This window comes from Pseudopipra pipra, chromosome 5 (assembly GCF_036250125.1).
Source record: "Pseudopipra pipra isolate bDixPip1 chromosome 5, bDixPip1.hap1, whole genome shotgun sequence".
NCBI lineage: Eukaryota > Metazoa > Chordata > Aves > Passeriformes > Pipridae > Pseudopipra > Pseudopipra pipra.
The window spans coordinates 50803164-50823501 of record NC_087553.1 but is presented as its reverse complement, the minus strand read 5'-3'; the positions used below and the strand labels follow the sequence as shown (position 1 = coordinate 50823501).

The window sequence follows — 20338 nt, the reverse complement described above, 5'->3', positions numbered from 1 at the left end:
TGCTATATAGGGAGACAGGCTTTTCCCTCACTAGGAAAAAACTACTTTAATTTCAGTAAACTAGTCTGTTAAAAAAAGGCAGTTAATAGTTTTAACTGACAACAGCTGTAGAAGTAAAATAAATAAAGACACAGATAAATAAACACACATACTACATACATAAACAAAAACTGGCAGGTTCTTTTAAACTCCTCTGTCCATAGTTAGATTGTTCAATGACATAGAGTGCTTCTTTCTTCCTCATGTTAAACCACAGCAAATCTGGAGTACATACAGACCAGTGTCCCAAAGGACAATAATTGAAAATGCAGACGCCCATATTTGCTGCCAGCCTGCAGACAGCAGCTGCTGCCGGCAGCGACTCACTCTACAGTGATGGCGGCTGCGCTGACGTTCCAGATTAGAGAGTCATATCTCTTTGTTCCCCCAGGGGAGCCTCTCTGTTTAAGGGGATACTATTAAGGATGATGGTAAGTCCAAACATGAGCCTTTTCTTTTTGTCCTTTTGAGTAATTCTGTGTATTTATCTGTATTTTATGGAAGAATTAATTGAATGTCACTGTAGACAGACAAACAAGACACAACCTAACTAAATGCCAGGCACGTAGTTCACTAAACTGCTGCAGTACAGGGCACTGTTTGAAATCTACAGCTTCATTAAATCTACAGCTTCATTCCTCTCTGACAGGCAGCCAAGCCCCACAGAGAATCTAAGTCATTAGCATACATGCAATGCCCCAGAGCGACCAAGTGAATGTCTCTGCATCCAGATGGTCACTGTGATGCACAATGCCCACAGCAGTGCCACCTTCCTTGGCATGGAGGTATAGCCTAGCACAGCGAGAACCCCAGCTGTGAAAATACTTATACCTATGGAAGATAAGTTTAGAAAAGGTCCCATGTAAAGGCCTTTGAATGCCCATTCTCTGTGGGACCCCTCCCTGATGTGACAGACCACTAGTGCTTTATCCTGAGTAGGCAGTTTAATATCTCTGTTATTGTAGCTGTTGTATCCCTGTGGGTGGGGGCAATATTTCCTAGTCCCACTATAATGTGGCAAGTGTAAATGACACTAAAGATAAGGCAGTATGTCTTATTTAACACCCAAGAAATCCTTCATCCCATTGCTATCTCCTTGTGCTATCAGAACACTCCAGCCAAAGTTGCAGAGAGATATCTCTAGCAGGTCAACAATTGTAGAGGAATCTGCTCCCACACAGAACCACTCCTGTCCTGTGACCAAAGACACTTTATCCTCCTGTGTGATGTTCATGTGTTAGGCCTCTCACACTTCCATGGGTTCCTGGAGGAACTTCCACTCTTGAATGTGATTCTTACAGTTTAGATCTTGTTGCTTTTTAATCTGGCTGCTCATTTCCATCATTTGGAGCTTTTCTCCATCCATCCGCACAAGCAGCTCAATTATCAATCGATTATTCGCTCTGAACAGCTTATCTGAAGTTATCATTGCAGACCACGCAAGCAGCAGAGGATGCACAGAACAGTCAGGCTGATGCATGTTGCAGAGTCAGAGGAACATTTTCCCTGGCTCATTTAACCCTCTAGCAGGCCTTTGCCTCCATCCATTGCCTTTAAAACTTCCAGGGCTTTGCAGCTAGACTGCTTGTGGATGACAAAGCACTTCATGAGATCTTCACATACAACTTGACCAGCTAGTTGACATTTCTCATCTACTGTATTCTCTTTGATAACTTAAATTAAGGTCTGAGAGTATTTTATCAGCTGATAGTTTGAGTGACTCATTACTACCTACTCTGATGCAAATACAGCAGCACAATTTACTGCCACTGCAACAGTCCTAAATACTTTACTAATGGCAGTAATGAATGCAGTTGAGAGGAAAAAAGGTTAGTGCCACATTCACATTCAGGTCCTTTTTAAAATGTTAAATATACCTTTTTAGCATCTTTCAGTACTGCTAATTATAATGCTTTTCTCTTCTTTTGTGACCAGCAATATTTTAATTGTGCTAAGTCAGTTCAGAGTCAGTGTCACTCGTGTTAGGTATCCATAAGCCAGTGATTTATACAGTTGAGGTTCTGCCTGGGATGTTATCTTCTTGCATAAGTTTTTACTTTTCTTTTAGCACAGGTCTTACAAGTAGAGTCCACTGCCATTTTTTGACTTCCATGGAGCTGTAATAGATGCCCTTCCCCTCAGGATTTGCTTTCTAGCAGTGCCCTCATCATACAATCCCTTACTGTTAAAAAATGCAGCAAATACATGAAGTTAAAAATATCTAGTCTCCTTTTTCTATTCCCATCCAGGAACTTTAAAAATATGTAATTGAGTATATTTTTCTTCTGCTTCACTTGCACAACTACAACTCATCAACATCAAGACCATATCTTCTTAAAACTTCTTGATGTGCTATAAGATGGGTACTTCCACACTCAAGTGAGCACAGCAGGAAATCCAAATACACAACAGCTTTTCTAGACTCATTCCTAGCTGTAAAATGAAAGCTGGCATTTGCAGATTGCAAAATCACTGGGCTAATGAGTGGCATGTTAAATGTGAAGGTTAAGGGAGATGGCTCATGTTTCCATTGGCATCTTCAAAATCTCCTCATGGCTTCTTAGGCTACAGTCCTTTTGAGCACAAGGCACTTTCATCCAGAGCTCATTCCTACCATTCTCATCTTTCTTCACTGTTCAGTCAAACTTTTACAAAAACTGCATAAGGGCTACACAAAGTTGGAAAGTCTCCACTATAGCGATATACTTTCTCTGACAAGCTCACCAACTTTGTATCATTTTCACCTGAGGCTCCTCCTCTATCTAGGCTGAAACACTATCTCAGCAACCCTCAAAGTATGCACCAAGGAAGACCTTCCCAGTCACTCAGTTTCACAAAAGAGGTCAAACATGTCATACTTTAATTTTGTATTGCTGCCATGTAGTTTCACAAGAGTTTTCCTTCCCCTGTACTGATCAAAACACCTGACAAACCTCATTTCCAAATGAAATTCATAGAGAGAGCTAGGAAGTCCTAAAATACTAATTCCATCTAATTATGGGGAGCAATGGCACATTTCCTGGTCTAGGCAGAATACGGGTTCACTTCCACTCTCAATTTCTCAGCATCTTAAGTTGATCTCTCAGTCTAAGTTTCACCTTGACCAAACACAGCAAAGTCAGACAATTTTTCACTGAGCTACACCAGATTCTGGGTAGCAAGTGTTTTTTCTCTGTAGTTTTACAGCTTATTTCGCTAATATAGCATTCTGTCTTTTTCAATAGGGAACATATTGGCATTTTAAAGATTCTTTAATCTCCCATTATAGATAGTAACCTTTATATGACAGGATCTAAACAGTGACATCCAATCAGTATTTTCACCAAATGGAAAAGATATGCATTAATCTAGAAAATCTGGAATACTCTGTCTCTCTGAATCCCACATGCTTTTTTCATAGCACTTTACAGACCTTTTCCTGGCGCTTGAGGGATCAAGCAGGGGATTCTAGCTCAAACAAAAAGAGATTACTTAGATTCTTCTGTGAATAAGTTTTTTTTCCAGGCATGACAATTAATTATCCCTAAGTTACAATGAAACACTACTGCTTTTACCCCAGCTCAAATAATACGACAGAGCTCTCACTGCTTATACTGCACTTCCTATCTAGGTCACACAGCCCAAAGGGACTCTAATAATCTTTCAGTTGTCCTTGGGTATGAGGATTTATCCCTATTTCTGGTCCTGTAAATTAAACTGGTCAAAGCTGAAGCTTGTTTTGATCTCATAACATTTTGCAAACATGTCAATTGATTCAGCTCATATCCGTCACTGGCTCTAACTTGGAGATTGGTCCTGCTTTGAGGGAAGTGCTGGTCCCCCCAAATCTAAATTATTCTATGATTTTTATCTTAAATCTGAAAGACCTTTTGTCATCTTTGACCCATCACAGACCTGTCCACTAATTATAGCTCATGTTTTTAACTATGGCAAAGACCAAATGATTTGACAAGCAAAAGGTTACCTATTCACTTCATGTACCTTCAGATTTCTTCCCCATTCCAGAAGCTCATGTGTGGACACAGCTACATGGGAGACTAGCACTGTATTCAGTAACTCTACATCAGACCCTTGCAACCTCTAAATGAGATAGGAAAGGGGATCCAGGGCTGCAAGAGACAAACTACCAAAGACTGTCAAATTCATGAGTCAGCCTGTGAGATGTCTCAGTTCACTTCTTCTTTGTGGAGGAAGAAAGGACAAGGTGCACTTAAACTCTTCCGACAGTGCTTGTGAACAGCTCAACACAGTGAATTCAAATTGCCATTTGTGCTGCTGGAGTAGGAGGGCTGCGCTTCAATCTCCTGTCCTCCTGAACATGCAGTTAAGCCTTGGAGACCATACCTCAGGCATCTAATAAAGTGGTACGGCCAAGGGAGATTACAGAACCTGCAGAACCCTCTCTTATCTCAGGTTTGTACTTTAAAAATATGCATTCATTTAGAAAATAACAATACTAGCACTCGGTAAATCCTCAAAATCTGCTGTAAGTGGAAGGTGAGACTACATTTTCTCTCCAAATACCTTGAAATTTCACTGATGCATTTGCCAAGTTTATCACAGCTTCTGTAATCTCAATCCATTTCATAACCCAAGTTTACTCTGGCATCTGATACTGCTGTAGCCAAGCCTCATTTTGACCTGGTTCTGAAATTTTTTCAAAAGTCCTGACTCTGTGGAGAACAACGGGAATCTCAGCAGCCAAATACACTGGTTTAAAGTTACAGCTTCTGGTACTTTCCTGTAACCTCTCTTTGATGTACTGTTGCCTGAGAAACCAGTGTGACATCATTGTGGAATTGTGGCTATACTTACTGCTACTTGCTGGTCTTGGCCTTTTAGGATGGCAGTGGGCTATTTATGCTCAAAAAAGGAGCATTTTGGTCATCTGCTGGTTCAGTGGAGCCCAGTCTTGCCAAGGCATCCCACCAGAGTTTCAACAATCATGTTGCACCCTCCCTTTTGCTGCTGCTCACTTAACCACCCCATGAACCAGCCTGGGGAGCCAAGATGCTCAAAACTACCTGCAAAAGTGGTCAGGTTTTGGCTCATTTTCCCACAGATGGGGTGAGTACCAGTGCTGAAAACAGAGGAGGCAGGCACATCAGTCCAGGATGGCAGCACCCATACTGATCAGATTGTTCTGGCTCTCAATATCTGATGCTAAGGTCTCCCATTTCTCCACTGTTGGCTGCTGATGTTTTGCAGGGATTTGTAAAACTACTTTTCTGACGCCATAAAATCAATTATCTTGGTGTAACCTTTGCCATTTATTACATTTTGGCTGGAAGAGAGTTTGGGAAAAAAATGCCTAGGAACAAAGGTACCTCCTGAACAGACAGAGCAGAAGACAGTACAGTGCGCCTGAGCAAGCACAGCAGTTTTTCCTGGCACACTTAAGTGGGCAAGGTTTCCCCTTCTCCACAGCCGTCCTCAGCCTCCCCCCAGAGAGCAGCATTCCAGCATTAGCCTCGCGGCAGAGGAAAGCTCCAGATGGCCTTTGGTTTTGTATTTCTCCAGCCCTTTGGTCAGCCCTCATTCGGTCCAGAGTCCTTCTGCTTTCCAGAGTGCAGCTGCTGATCTACCAGACAGGGACCACCATGAGCATCTCTCAAACAGCCCAGGCTGGAAGAGTACTTCCCAGACAACCTCCCCTATAACCCTCACAGTTCAGCACTGCTGTTAGGTTAAAACGCCCCAGCATGAACAAACATAGCAGCATTGAGAACATCACCTCAGACTTCCACAGCACGCACCTCGGTCCTTTTAACACCACCAGGGCAAGTGGCATGAACGGGTGTGATTCCCTCCCTCGCAGCTTCCTACTGAGTTTCTCTGTGGTATCTGAAGCACATATGCATGGTGCACATTCTCAGACACACATGAAATGGCTCTCTGAGCCTCTCTGCTTGCTTTATGGGCTCTGAACTGCATCCTGTCCCATTCCTTACCAATATACAGACAGATTTGATGGAGTTGCATTCCCCTGACCCCCCCTACCACTGCTAAGTCCCACCGACTGTGACTGCTCTCACATTTTCGTTTAATTTGTGCTTGTATTGTCTCTCATATAGGCCTGCAACTGACCGTATTCCTAGTCAGACAAGGGATGCTTGTTGGTTATTTCTGCTAGGTTTGGGATCACCTCTTCTCCCTGAGCTGAGGGTGTCCTTCTCATGGGGACCAGCCTGTCACTTGTTCAGAGCCCCATCACTTTCCCGCTTCAGGGCAGCACTGTAACACTATTTCACCTTCAAAAAGACTTAATTCTCAACTCAAGCTTTATCAAAGCAGATTTTATTCACTCCCTCCAGAATGTGAAACTATTATGGAAATCAGAAAAATCTGTCGGGTGAGCAGGAGGGGTGGTGCGGGATGGACAGCTGCCTCCTCATGCACACAGCCCCCTGACACTGCCCCGGCAGCATGTCTGACAGTGGATCAGCACAAAAGCACCGAAGACGAAGGGTCTCTGGCGCATATGTTTCCTGTGGGGATTATAAAGAGGACATGTGACCAATGGAAAAAAATGACCATGACCGTACAGCAAGTACTCTGCCACAGTGCAACACTTCCACAGACACTTCCTGGGTTTTCTGCTTTGCACTCTCTATCCTTGCTCATCATGTGCTGGAGTGTCAGCAGATGTTTGTGCATTGCCTGCTGCCTTATCCCCCTTTATGGGCCGGCGTCACTGGCTGTTTGTCTTTCCCTCCACCCAGGAGGTGATAAGCAGATGCCTGTTCCTACAACAGCCCTCAGACTATCTTTTACTGCCCTTCTGACTGCTGCTACAAGCAAAAAGAAAGACCAGGATTTGAGAGTTGGTTTGACATTTAAAATATTTTGCTACTGAGTGACAGACTAAAGGCTCTGAACCAGTATTTGCTTCTGACCAATTTTTTTTGTTTTTTAATCAGACAGAAGAGAAATAAAATCCTAAACACTATGTGTAAACAGCAGGATTAAAAAAAACTGAAATCTGTTCATTTTATGCTTTTTGGATAGCAGCAGCAAGGGCGTCTGTTGTATTTTCAAGGTCCAGATGATCTGAATATTTTTATTTTATTTTGTATTATTTTATGTTCTAGCCAGATAGAAACATTAACAATTAGTACCACTGTTATCATTTGATGGCCTGGAAATACGAAGAAGACAGGAGGAAAGGGAAGACCAAAAACCTCTTAGCTGTGACTGCATTCTGATTAAAATAATTTTGATACTATCTTCTGTCTTTGAAAGCAAACCGGCTCTGCCTCCAGCAGTGGTGTGGGCAGGGCTGGTTACGCAAGGACTGGCCTGTGCAGGCAGGTGTGCAGGGGGGCAGCACCAGTAACTCCACTCTCCTCCCGCCTGCCAGCACCTGGCAGCAGTAGGCAATGGGGCAGCCTGTCCAATTTTCAGAGGAACTCTTGGGCAGGAGGTCCAGGCCCGAGCAGAGGCGTATGGGAGTTGGTCTGAACAAAGGCGAGGCCACCACACTGCCCTTCTCTTCGTCAGGCCAGGGACTGCAGGCAGAGACCAACCACAGCCTCTGCTCGAATCGATGGCAACTAGCCATGTTCTGCTTAACCCTTTTTTTAAACGCAAATAATGTTTGTAGACCTCTCTTGGAAACAGGTAGTGGCTGTCACGGAAGCTCCCATCAACCTTTCCTAAATTCTGGGAACCATGGAAACAAAAACAGCCACAGCTGCTGGTGCACAAGCCAGTGATTTTAGCCAATGCGCCTTGTAACCCAAGAAAATGAACAAGACTGAACAATCTGAGTAAGCACTATACCTTTCTGCAAGAGGGCAGGTAGGGCACTGATTTTATCTCAGAGCACGTTCTGTGCATTTTGCAGACAGAGAGCCCATGGATATAGAGGCCAGGGCTCACAGATCTGGCAGGGCAGAAATAGATGCAGCTACATTTGGCATCTCTGCTCATGCTCCGCTGAGCCAGAGCTGCAAACATGTTTACAACTGTGCATGAAAAATTCGTCCCCAAACAAAAGAAATCTAAAGGCAAATTTTGTTTTTGTCCTGCCTGACCTTGACCATGACCAGGTGGCAGAGGAGAGGGGGAGCTACCAGAACCAGGTGACAGGACCAATTAACCCTTTGGGAGCAAGGGGTTTGACAGCCAGGAGGATGTGACTATGAGGTATTCCGATGCTCTTGCCACTTCCCAGGAAGAGCCAAGACACAGAACGGGTCCCAGCCTAAGTGCATGGAGACATTACACCTCACTGCATGGTATAATGCTCTATAAAAGCCACCACTTCATATTCAAATGAGACATGTTTTCAACATACAGTACTATTTTGTGCACAAAATACAGCGTGAACTGACTGTTTTCTATTTTTCAGTCACCCAATAATCACTGGATCAGACTGGTCTCCCCATAGCCACACTGTCACCAGCAGCATTATTTATACATAAACCCCCAGCCTTCCTCCATGGACAGATTTGCCAGGTAGGTAATTGTTGTTCCCACTGAAGCAGAACTGGCTTGCTTTCAGTGACATGCATCTGCACTGCTATTATACTGCACTGCTATTATACTGCCTTGGCTAAGATTTTCCAGAACAAAGATCAGGAAGAAACAAATAAATGATCCTATTATTTTGCATTTTTCACCTCATATTTAGAATTCCACCCAATTTAATTTTGGATTCTGCAGTTACAAGAGGGATTGCATACAAGCCTCCTTTTTCCCAGACACAAAAAATGAAGCAAATTAGATAGTCTTTTCCTGCAGGTTAAATCACTCTCCCCAACCTCTCGCCCATCTAATACTGCAGCATTTACAGTCCCCAAACATATCATCTGACTAGTGCATTCATTAAGAGTGTTTGCAACTCCTGGTCATTGACAGATGCCATCTTATCTATTGACACATTCAAGCAAAACTGCCTTTTCCCCCCATCTTTCAGTGGCCTGGATTCAGCAGTGCTGACAGCCCTATGCTGTCTTGCTGCTTGTATCGAGGATGTACCCACAATAAGGAGGTAAATGCTTCCCCTCTGGCATTTTTCATCCCTTCTCAAACAGGCAAGGACCACAGCTTTTAGCCCACGACCTACAGCAAAGAGAATGCAAACGCGGTGGGTAGAGTGAGGAAAACAAGCCCTGTACTCAACAGAAAAAGGATGTAAGGGGGATGCATTTACTTACATGAAGATTCAGTGCCAAACATGGCTCTTCCCAGATGCTGCTATTTTAAAAAGCAAAGAAGAAAAGAGTGGAAGACAGAGGGAGTGTATGAGAGTAGGGATGAGACTGCTACGCAGCAGGGGTCATGAAGCCAGACAATGCAGTCCAGGCTATCCAAGCTGCCAGATTCTTCTCTCTCCTCCTCTCCCGTCCTCTGCTCAACACCGCAGACAGCTTTTCCTTGCAACCGCAGTGAAGGTCCTTCTTCAGGAAGCAAAAACCAGGAGCTTCTGTTTTAAATCCGAGTGATAAGGGCAGGCTAGCGTCCTTTCCGTGATACCGGCAGGCAGGAATAGGTATCAGCCACCAGATACTGCAATCCCCAGCCCCTGCTCGCCGTAAGACAATAGCGGAGCTTATGCACACACGGGATGACGTCAGAACACTGCAAAGACTGACTGCTGCTAACCCAGAGGCTCGGAGGGGGCTTGGACAGAGCAGAGCGATTCAGATGGGAATTCCTTTGTCACAAAAAGCAGAAGACAAAGAGCCAGACCTATATTTCCCTCCGTGATGCTAAAGCTCCCACGCGGAGCTGTAATGCTAGCAGGGAAATATCTGCCTTGAATTCGCTCTACTTTTCTCAGCTGCACGAGATGCAAAGTGTCTCTGTGCTAATGGAATAAATTTCAGGGACACATATCCTAGTAAATACCACTTATAGCATTTCCAATAAAGAACAACCACAAATTTCTATCATTAACTCTCTTTATTATTTTTCCTTCAAATAAATATTAAAATTCTGGGCCAATCTACATTTCAAACCTAATTTTCACATCAAAGTGTTATCCAACTGTCTCATTTACTTAGATTTATTGTCAGAATACACGCAACAATGCTCTAACCACAATAAATAAGTCACACATCTAAATAAAAATAAAACCACTAACTGAATTCAATGATAAAAAGGCATCCTAGCAACCAAAGAAATATTTTCCTTATTTCTTCTTTATTATTCTAAACCATTTAGATCTAGCGTTTGTTAGCCTCTGCAAGTGCATTTCTAGTGTACTGAATTTCTTTGAGTTTCTTTTTTTTCTGACACTCAGTAATTGAAAAATGTTCAAACATAGAAACAAAGCCCTAAGTTAGCTCCCTCAGTCCTCTCACAGACAATAGGAATTTGCCTGCCTTATGCTGGTGAGGGCAGCCAAGGTAGTAAGTTGATGGTTAGAAACTACCAGACATTGGGGGCTATCCATGGCTGTCTGGAGGGGGTAAAACAAAGAACAATTCTGCCAAGTCTCACCGAACACATATGTGCAGTTCCCAAGATGGCAAAGACTGGAAAGTACTGCTGGTGGATGAGGAGAAAGGAGGCAGATGTAGGTCCATTAAGTGAAGCATTTAAAGGAAAACAACCACCCCTCCCATTTCTCAGGTTTTGTGGGTTAACAATTCCAAACACTCCTGCTGCTCCACGTGCCAAGGGGGTTTGTGCTGTTTGCAAAATACACAATGCCACCATCAGCAGCAGGCTGGAAAAACAAGTACTACTGAAGGCTGGGAGGACCTGCCACCTGAGGATCTCAGTGTGCTGAAATCATTACAGAACCAGGGAGTTGATGGCTCAGATGTTAACAGTCCCTTTGTGTTCTGCACACACCATGAGAATATTTAGGACCACTAGGCTCATGGGAGCATTTAACTGTATTTCATCTCTGGAACAAAGCCATGGGAGAGGCCATACCCTGGGGTGACATCTTGCAACACACTTTCTAACAGGCAGCTTTTAGTCTCTCCACCGGCAGACAGGATGCCAGTGAATGGTGACTCAAATCAACCCACAAATGTCATAAATTAACCAGAAATCTGTACTTAAGCACCTGAATTAACAGCCTGGCTATTAACAGTCATGAATATTTGCAGTCACATGCATGCTCAGCACTGGGAAGCCGTGTCCAAATTGGTTTTGACTATAATGACAGTGGCACAAATCCTCTGACAAGGACTGTAGCTTTGCCATTCCCAGAGCTGAATTAGTTATTTTGACTATTTGGAGCGGGTAACACCTTCTTCTGTCAAAACAGGTTGATAAGAAGCTGTGGTGCATTGAACAAAACAAGTGTCCTGGCTGGGCTTTCCAGCAACTGAGGCAAGTTCACAAAAGAAACCTGTCTATTATGTACTAGTAATCCTCGAAGCATCTTAAACACAAGTCCCTGGAACAAAAACCCAAGTGCCCTCATGCAATGGCTGAAGAATAAGTTCTGCTCTGATGAGCAGATCGGACCTTTCCACAGCATTGTTTTCCAAGGAAGATGCAAAACCTCAGGGTTTTTCCAAAGACATCCTTGAAGGTGTCATGGAGTACAGGCCCTCTGCCAAGTTCTCATTACACTGACACATACAGGCATTTGAAAAGCCCAAACAATCTATGCAGTATCTCTAGAAGGATTTCATAACAATCTGTTTCATTACTGTCAGGCTTGGCAGGTCAGTACTTTGTGGGGATGCTGACCCATGACAGGACACTGAAGGACTTTCTCTGATTCTTTTACAATATACCTTCCAAACATTTCTCCACAAGCCAGCATATTTAAAGCAGCAATAATATATGCTCTCTCCTTTATATTCACATTTGCCAGAGAAAGGGATGTGCTTCTCAACCATTGCCACTCCTGGAGCAGATTTACTTTATTCCTCAGTTTATCACTGCAGAAGAATAATACACATATTTTACTTGGTTTTATAAGGATACATGTGCCTAAACCCTAAAGCATAGTTTGAGTTTTAATAATGAAGCTGGATAATGAAATGTTAAATTTTTTATACAAATGTAAATTTCTGCTTTGAAGCAACTTCTCTCTATAAAGACAGTGCAGGCAGAAAATCTGAATACCAAGAGAGGTAGATTTGTACCCGTGCCTTATGCTGATCTACTGAAGCATAAATCTTTATTCTTTTGTCACTAGAGAAACATTTCATTTTGCACTTAACCTCCTTTTTCACAGGAGAAACTCTGAGAATAGGAAATGAGTCCCTCCCACCTGTGAGGTTCTCCTGTCCTACTGCCCTGAGTAGCTCACCTAGACAGGGGAGGTCTCAGCTGACTCCCCCCAGGGCAAGGGAACAGGTCCCACACCTTTGAGCCTCTAAAGGGGAAGTACAGGATAATCTCAATAGGCCTCAAAGGTGGGTAAGGATTTTTACTATTTAAACCTGGCTTTATTTTCCAAGTCCCCAGTTCTGTAAGTTTTGTAATGCCTGAAAACTGAACTTTTCTTAAGACATTAAAAAATTTAATGCATTTAAGGAGCTATTGGAAACCTCTAAGTGACTGTGCAGTGAGTCCACACCATTCAGCAACCCCCAGAATGAATTTATTTTGCCTCTAGTAATGTTAGTTAGTTCCCTCCTAAAAACTCAGTGAGACCCTCAGCCACTCACACTGTGACAACCTCCAGCTTCTGTCAGTTTTGTCAGTTCTGGCAACAGCTGCCATGCCAATTATTGATCACCATGGCACCCACAAAATACAGCAAGGTGTTTTCTCGTGCTCTATAGAAAAATGAAGCCAAAGAGCAGCACACCTTACGAAGCTACAGCTCTTTGGCTTTACACTTTCTCTGGCCTTCTTTTGCTCAACTCTGCTGACCCTTAATTATCTTTAATAGACATCCTTAATGAAAAAGTTGACATTGTGATTACACCAGTGTAATCTAGCGTGGTGCAACAACTTCAGCTTCTCATCTTCCAGGGTCACGTTATTTAAGGTACAAGCCCCCAAAGAACCAAGCCAAATAGCCTGCACTGATGCTATGACAGAGTCCCCGATGCAGAGGTGTTTTCCAGTACCTCTATCAATACATGAAGCCAGTGTCCCAGAAGGTAACTTTGGAGCCATGGCCATGGAAAAAAGGAGCAGGGCTAGCCAGACTGGAGGACAGCCCTGACAAGCCCTTTCTGGCAGGAAAGTGGGCAGTGGGGCAGAAGTTGAGTGGGGTCCGCCAGCTTGGATTACACAGCATTCAGAGCCAAGGAGAGCCAAGAAAAGCATGTTCCACTGGAACAAAATGTCTGAAGTTCTTCATTTGTGGAAATGCCAGCATGTTTTCACCAGGAGACAGGCTGGACAGCAAGGAGCAGCCCAGGGACTGAGGCAGGTGGTTGAGACAAGACCACACCAGGCAGCCAAGACATGGAGGCAAGGGGACTGGCTAGATAGTGAAAGATATCCTTGAACATCTGAGCTGTCTGGAAGTCCTCAGTGTTCTCCTCATAGCCTGCTCTTATCATCTTTTGTTCAAGGTTTTCCACCCGCATTCCGTATTTGCAACTTGCAGTTCCCTTGTTAGGTTGGCACAGAAAGGAAGGAGACTGCTAGCAGAAAAGAAGTCAAGACCTTTGTCCTGTTTAACATAGAAAAAGGATTTTACACCAGACTGACTAACGGACGGCAGGGATGGTTTTTTCTTATTATTATTTGCTCTTGTGTTGATTTTTCAAATATTTCTGTGCAGTCCATATTTCATTTATGCAACGCCATTTCATGTAAAAATTCTTTTTCTCTAGCATTTTTAGGCAATTAATGCCTGGAAGAACTAAGCTTTTTGAGTAAACATATACATGTATATACACATAAGTAACAAGACAGACTGAAGATCAAGAACTTTTTGCCATCAAAAAAAAATCTTTTTATGTCTGTGTTGGTCCTTATCTGAGAGATGAAGTTCAAAAGACAGATTGCTTTTTAAAGAAGAGATACAATGAACCATAATAGCCAATTATTACATTGTAATGCCTTTCAACTTCACTTTTAACGAAGATCTTCGCTTCAGCACAGCTCTGTAGATGATTACTGCAAGCCATTTACCATGGGCATGAAGCAGCAGATGCTCTGCAATTAACAGTGGAAGTTCTGTGTGTTCTGCCTCTCCCAGGCCACCCAGCCATCTGGAGCACATCTAATGGACATGAAGCTTCAGCAAGTATGAAATGGTAAAGTACTACACACAGAAAGCTGTAAGTAAAGAATACTGCATACCAGAAAGAATATAAGAAAATATTAGCCCAGGTTAAGTACCTAATTCTAGAGTACGACTGAGACTGTAGATCATAGGCAGGCGTCAAGCTCTCTTCAGAGGACTCAGTGTTTGCTCCTTGTTAGACTTAAGATATTGAAGAACCCCCAAATCTTTGGCTTCTGCCTTCTCATAGGAACCAGGAACTTCTGCAGGCAATACAGCCTCGAGATACTGAGCAACAGAGTATCTATTTCGCCCCTGGACTCTACTTGCCTATCTGGCATCCAGTAACAGGGAGTGACAGAACAGAACGGTATTCCCATTCCCTACAACAGAGGATACAGAACAAACAGTCCATTTTCAACAACTTCCCTTACAATATTCAGTGTGAGAGTAGTAAAAAAGGCAGTATTATTTTGTAAGTGGCAGAGTATAACTCACCTTCTGTATAACACTGCCAAAAGATCAGAATGGTGATTCACCTCTCTTTTGTTTTGTTGGTTTGGTTTTCAGTTTGGTTCGTTTCCTTTTAAACACAGAACTGTTTACCCACAAATAGACAGTTACCAACACAGTATGACATTCTACTCCCTGTGTGCAAATGACATATCAAAACCAAATGAAATGTGTTATTTTTTCAATAATATCAAGCCCTGTGGCTCAACAGAGCATGTGTAATGGCTTCATCAAATTCTGAGAGCAGTTTTTGTCCCAAATGAACGCAACTGTGTGATGAAATGGGGCCACTGCTGTATCTGAAAAATGTCCCAGCAGAAGACACTACTTCTCAATACAATCCAAGGAGAACTTGGAAACACAGGAAGCATCCAAATCTGCACTGTTGTTAAATTAAATAAACTTAAATCACCAGCTACTTAAGTGCCGTTTTAAAAGAATAAAATATTAGAAAAAAGATTTTCTACACTGAGGGAAATACTTAAAATATTTTGGGGTTTTATTTTATGTATCCTAATATCAGGGTCATTTCCAAGGATCTATGCCACGGGACTGCACAGGAGGTACACATGAAAGCCTCAAATGTCAGAGTGAACAGAGGTGGTTAACAAATTAAAAAAACAGATTATAAACAAACTGTCATTTTTTATGCAATTCCAAGGGATCACAAATTAGGATTAAGGTCGACTCATAATAAACCACATGCAAACTGGCATCAGAGGGAACATGTGTGCCCCAGAAAAAACACAAATATCCAATTTATCTGTATAAAAATAAGTCACAGAGACTTAGAGGAGTAGCAAACATTGCCAACATTGCATTACAATCTGCATTATGTTTGATCTGATGCCAAAACTTCAAGATTAGCAGAAACTTCACGATTAGCAGAAAGTTTTGACTGTTGAGAGAGGAAGATCAAATTTACACTACTTCTCAGCCCAAGTAAACACACTAAGAACATTCAGTCTGACATTACAAATAGCCATGATTTCATCGTACATATGGGAAAAATTAAGGATGACTAAGCCCTCAAGGGAATATGCACAGAACAAGGTAGGAAGGTCCCTGCTGGACGGGTGAGTGCTGTGTTGAGCACACTCCCTAGCAGACATATTTATGCTGATACTGCAGCATAAATACAACAGTTGCAGAGTCAGTGGGGAAACCAAGTGCAGTAGAAACTGTTGCACTAGTTCCACTGGACAATATCGTAGTCATTTAAGGATTTCAGTTTTCCCAAGATGCAGCACTTTGGTGGTGTCCCAGCCCTTCTTTCCAGGCTTTTCACTCCATTTCCATGCAGTGCCATCCCTGCAGACTGAAGATCTAAAATTCCTCTCTCAGAATAACTACAAAAATTAGTAAATGTTTGGATAACTTGATTATCATAGCTTTTCTTGACAAAGAACAGCTTCCAAGAGTCAATAAAACAATCAAAGCAAGTGGCTTAGGTATACAGTTAGAGGAAAATAAGATTAGAAAAGGTGGTGGTATCTGCCACTTCATGACAGAGTGAACTGTACCAGCAGCCTTCTCACCTGGCCCCAAGCATAAAGGAAAACTGCAGAGACTCACAAGTCTAACTCCATGTGGAAACGTCTTAGATATACAGTAGACTTTTACTAGGAGCTCGTGGCACTTACTGGTTCACAAAGTGCCTCTCACAGCAAACCACTGTGCTGTCAAAGCACAAAGCAGCCTCAGTAACTACAGCTTATGCCTTCAGCCTGGTGATGGTCAGTGTATGAACACCACGTAGAACTGTAACTTCAGATGGGCAAAACAGTAAGTAGCACTTAAAACTTGGTGACAATTAAATGATCAGATATTAACACTATTCAAGTTTCTCAGAATCGTCCCTCTGAGCAGACCATACTGCCCAGGGCCAGGGTTCTGATATCCCCCTTCTTGGCCTCTCCCTTGGAGTGGTGGTACCCTCAGAGCTGCTGTACTTCACAGTGTAAGGAGAGAGAGGAGACATGGAGGTTGCAACTCCCAATCTCCATGAGCCTCATCCCAGAAAAGTCCTGATCAGCATGATTAGAGAGCACTGATTTTCTGAATTAGTTCTGTTCTTGGTTCTGCAGTTGCCAACTCCAGCAGTGCCCATTTCCCTCCACTGACTACAGAGAAAGCACACAAAGTCAGGTTTGAGCAGCTCAAGTGCAGACATCTCCATACATAGAGAAGAAATGTCTCCTGTCTGTTTGGGAGTTTTAGGGGAAGCACTGGAAAAGGAGAAGGCTATGCTGAGGTCAGGGGCCCCATAATTACAGGAAGAAAAAGTAGACCCCGCACTCCAAACCTACCCTGAACTGCAGCTTCCGCTATGGGTACAAGTTCCCCCTGAACCCATCCGAGACTTTGGAACAATCAGGTCATCTCAAGAGCAGGTTTTCAGCTCAAGAGACAACCTTTTGCCCCCCTGCAGCTGCAGAGATCTGCATTACACCAATGATTTTCTGATACTTTGAACCACTGTGACATTTCTCTGCCTTCAATGCCATGAAAGATTCAAGGTCTTGTGTCTAGTACTGGGTGGCAGACAGAGTTTATCAACTCCATCAGCCCAGGCAGGAAGGTCATGCCGAGTACAACATTTTCAGATACACAAAGTCAATAAAATCAGCAGGCATCACTTCACCAAAGAGTAAGTCTCCCCTGCCATCAGAGACATGCCTTCTCCTAAGAGATTTAAGCATGGACACACATTCCTTTCTTCAAGTAGAAGGCTTTGTGGCCCTTCTGATATACCTGATTCGTTTACTTAATTCCACCTAATCAGTTGTCAAACCAGGCCGAAGAGCTTCGCCTTGCAGCAGAGCAGATGCACACAGCTCTGCTCAGTCTGCAAGGCAGGGAGAGAGATTGTGTCCAAGCATCCCTTCTTGATGCTTGGAGAAACCCATCAGCCTTTAGATGGCCACCAGCTCCGCTTAGCACTGTTGGCTGTCAGTGTTATTTACCCACTTGAGCCTCCGGCCCTGTTTACGCTATGGGCAAGTACTGTTTTATACCACTTATCCTTCGCAGAAGATGGTTTGGTCGTTGGCCAAAACGCAACCTCAAGCACAAAGAACAACTTGCCTCCTGTGTTCAGTTGGTTCAGGCTGCTCCTGCGGGCACCCCAAGGGCACAGGCTTACAGATCCCTTAAACTTCAGTCAAATAGCATCAGAATTATATCTCATGCAAATCTTTTTAAATGACAACTCTCAAGAAAATGTGTTTTGAAATAAATGACACAGACTGTTGTGCCTTCCTTCAGCTCACATCAAACATCACTGGAAACTGCACTGGATGAATGTGGTCCAGTATGGCACCTTCTCCAACTCTGACCTTCGCATCTCTTCATAGAAAACTGGTACAGAATTACAGGCTTCATTACTTTTGTTGCTGTGTGTTTGACTGAAATTGGTACAACACATTACAGGTAGGGAAAAGCAACGGGTTACGTACTTGAATAAGAAAAGGGCGTGTATTAACAAGTGTCCAACTATGAACATACAGTCTCCCCTGGCATGCAGTCTCAGGTCCTAGAGAAAAGACCTTAGTGGAAAGTCCTACTATGTCTTGAGCATGTGCTCAATATGCTCCTTATTGCAGCTATATTTCTTGTGTCTGTGCAGAGAGAATTAAGGCTCTTCTGGGACATTGCTTTTGTTGTATGAATACCAGAGCAATTATTTTTACAGAGTATATTCTATGAAAAAAATAGTTCACTCAGGTCTACTTTAGCCCTGCATTACAGATGCAAATGAAAGCAACACATAATGTGAATTTGTATTTCACCAGTAAACTAACCCATCACTGACTTTTCATTGTCCTTTACTAGTTTGAATTAACATCCATTTAAATGTTACATTTAACCTAATGTACTTAACTTACATTTCACTTAAAGAAATGCCAATCTTACAGTTTTAGTTAAATGGGGAAGATTTTCCATTGAATTTTTCATATCATCACATAGTTCAAAAGCACAGGGGACTACAACAACTCGGGGGATTAAGTCTCCAGCACTTCCTAAAACTTTTCTCCTTGTTCCAGGGCGGGGTGCTGAGTGCTTCCCGGAGCAGTTCCCCGTTGCCAGCAGTGTCTGCCTGTGCCAGTCATCTCCTGGAGCAGTTCCCTACTGCCAGCCATGCTGAAAAGACAGGGAATTTCCCTTTGGGGAGCTGCCGGGGCACTTGCTGCCACGTGGCTCACAATCACCCAGTCCTGGTGCCGCTCCAGTTCATCATTGTCAAGTGGTTTTGCTCCATTGGGATCCGTGCTGCTGTCTCGGTGGCACAGGACTTTTTTCTTCTAATGACATACTCTTACAGGTGTTTCTCATTTTAACCAAGGGGGAGGGGGATGGCTAGGTGACATTTTTTCTGCTATTTATTATTTTTGTTTTGTTCTCCATTTTTTTTAGTAAAATTGTTATCTTTTTTTCCTCCTTCATTTAGATTCCTCTTAACTACAAAATTTGTCAATATTTGGGGAAGGGAAATAAACAGAAGAGAAATGGAGTTTTACCTCATTAGAGGTCCCACCTCCTGAACATACTGTCATTAAATCAAGACAAGCAAAAGCTTTTATTTTGCTCTGACATAACATTAAAGATTTTAAAAACTTCCTTGTTGAAATGTCCCTTATGTGTTCTTTGGCAAGGGCCTGCCCTGGCACAGGCAGTGAGTGGGCAGACACCCACTGCATGCTCACTGTGGAAGACAGAAGGGAACTGGAATATCTTACTGCAATAGCCACAGTCATAGTTCAGCTCTGCTGCAAAGTGCAGCAGATTTACGTGCACTAAGCTACAGAGCCAGACGTCTCCAAGGCAGGAGCTTTCTGAAGGGGTAATTTCCTGGCTAGCTGCATTTTAAGTACGTATTTTCTTTAAAATCTGTTTTTTAATTTTTTCTTGGTTTATATTGTTATTAATATTTAAAACAGAGTGCTTCACTAGTTTATAACAGACAAGGACTACTATGTTTTCAGCAGTAAACACGAAGTAAAACCAGATCAAAGAAAAGCCTAAAGGGGCAGGTGACAGATAGTGTGGACAGCTCCCTTGCAAAAATCCATAGTGAAGTGATAAATCACCCTCTAAGGATAATTCAAACAAAGCAATACAGTCATGTCCATAGATACTTACTCAAGCCAAAATCCAAGTTGGACAAAATGGGTACAGTAAGGTGGCTACTTGTTCTACCTATCCAGCTACAACTATGCTCAGGTCCCAGCCCTGCCTTTGCCTGCTCCACACTTCCTAATCCAGAGCTCTGTAGCACCAGTGTCTGTCCTTCCCCTTGTGGAGCATCCAGCTGTTCCCAACACATAGCCAACTCCCTTCTCTTCCCAAGCCCACAGAAAAATCTTCTCCCCTCTCTTCTGCTCTGATCCATATCCTCTGCTTTAAAGGCTCTTTGAAATCATCACCCAGAAGCACAGGTTGCAAGGGTATCCAAGTCCATGTCCAATCAGGTTGCTCATAGTTACATCCACCTCGGTTCTGAATGTCTCCAAGGATGGGGACTCCACAGCCTCTCTGGGTAACCTGCTCTGGGGTCTGAACACCCTCAGAGTAAAGAAGCATTTTCTCAGTCTAGGAAAAATTTCTTATGTGTGAACATCTGTGTGTTGCCTCGTGTCCTACCATTGGGCCCCACTGGAAATCCAATCTATGTAA

The 20338-nt window shown here is 43.0% G+C and overlaps 1 protein-coding gene and 1 long non-coding RNA gene across 4 annotated transcripts in view; one reads left to right on the top strand and one right to left on the bottom strand.

Moving 5' to 3' along the window:
- ST7 (suppression of tumorigenicity 7) overlaps window positions 1-20338 on the bottom strand; it is a 138943-nt gene that overhangs the window by 89495 nt on the left and 29110 nt on the right. The window contains exon 1 of one of the 2 annotated variants that reach the window (XM_064656047.1): window positions 9201-9622. The exons of the other annotated variant lie outside the window; for it this stretch is intronic. Coding sequence (XP_064512117.1) covers window positions 9201-9222 — 22 coding nt within the window. The 5' untranslated portion in view covers window positions 9223-9622. Of the gene's footprint in view, window positions 1-9200; window positions 9623-20338 lie in introns of those variants that run through there. 2 annotated transcript variants of the gene reach the window in all.
- LOC135414808 (uncharacterized) lies at window positions 312-19281 on the top strand. 2 transcript variants are annotated; one of them, XR_010430836.1, is made up of 3 exons: window positions 312-470; window positions 8393-8499; window positions 17930-19281. It is a non-coding gene; the product is annotated as an uncharacterized LOC135414808 (long non-coding RNA). The 2 variants fall into 2 exon arrangements; XR_010430835.1 differs by lacking the exon at window positions 17930-19281 and adding an exon at window positions 9078-9938 and having other exon boundaries at window positions 313-470.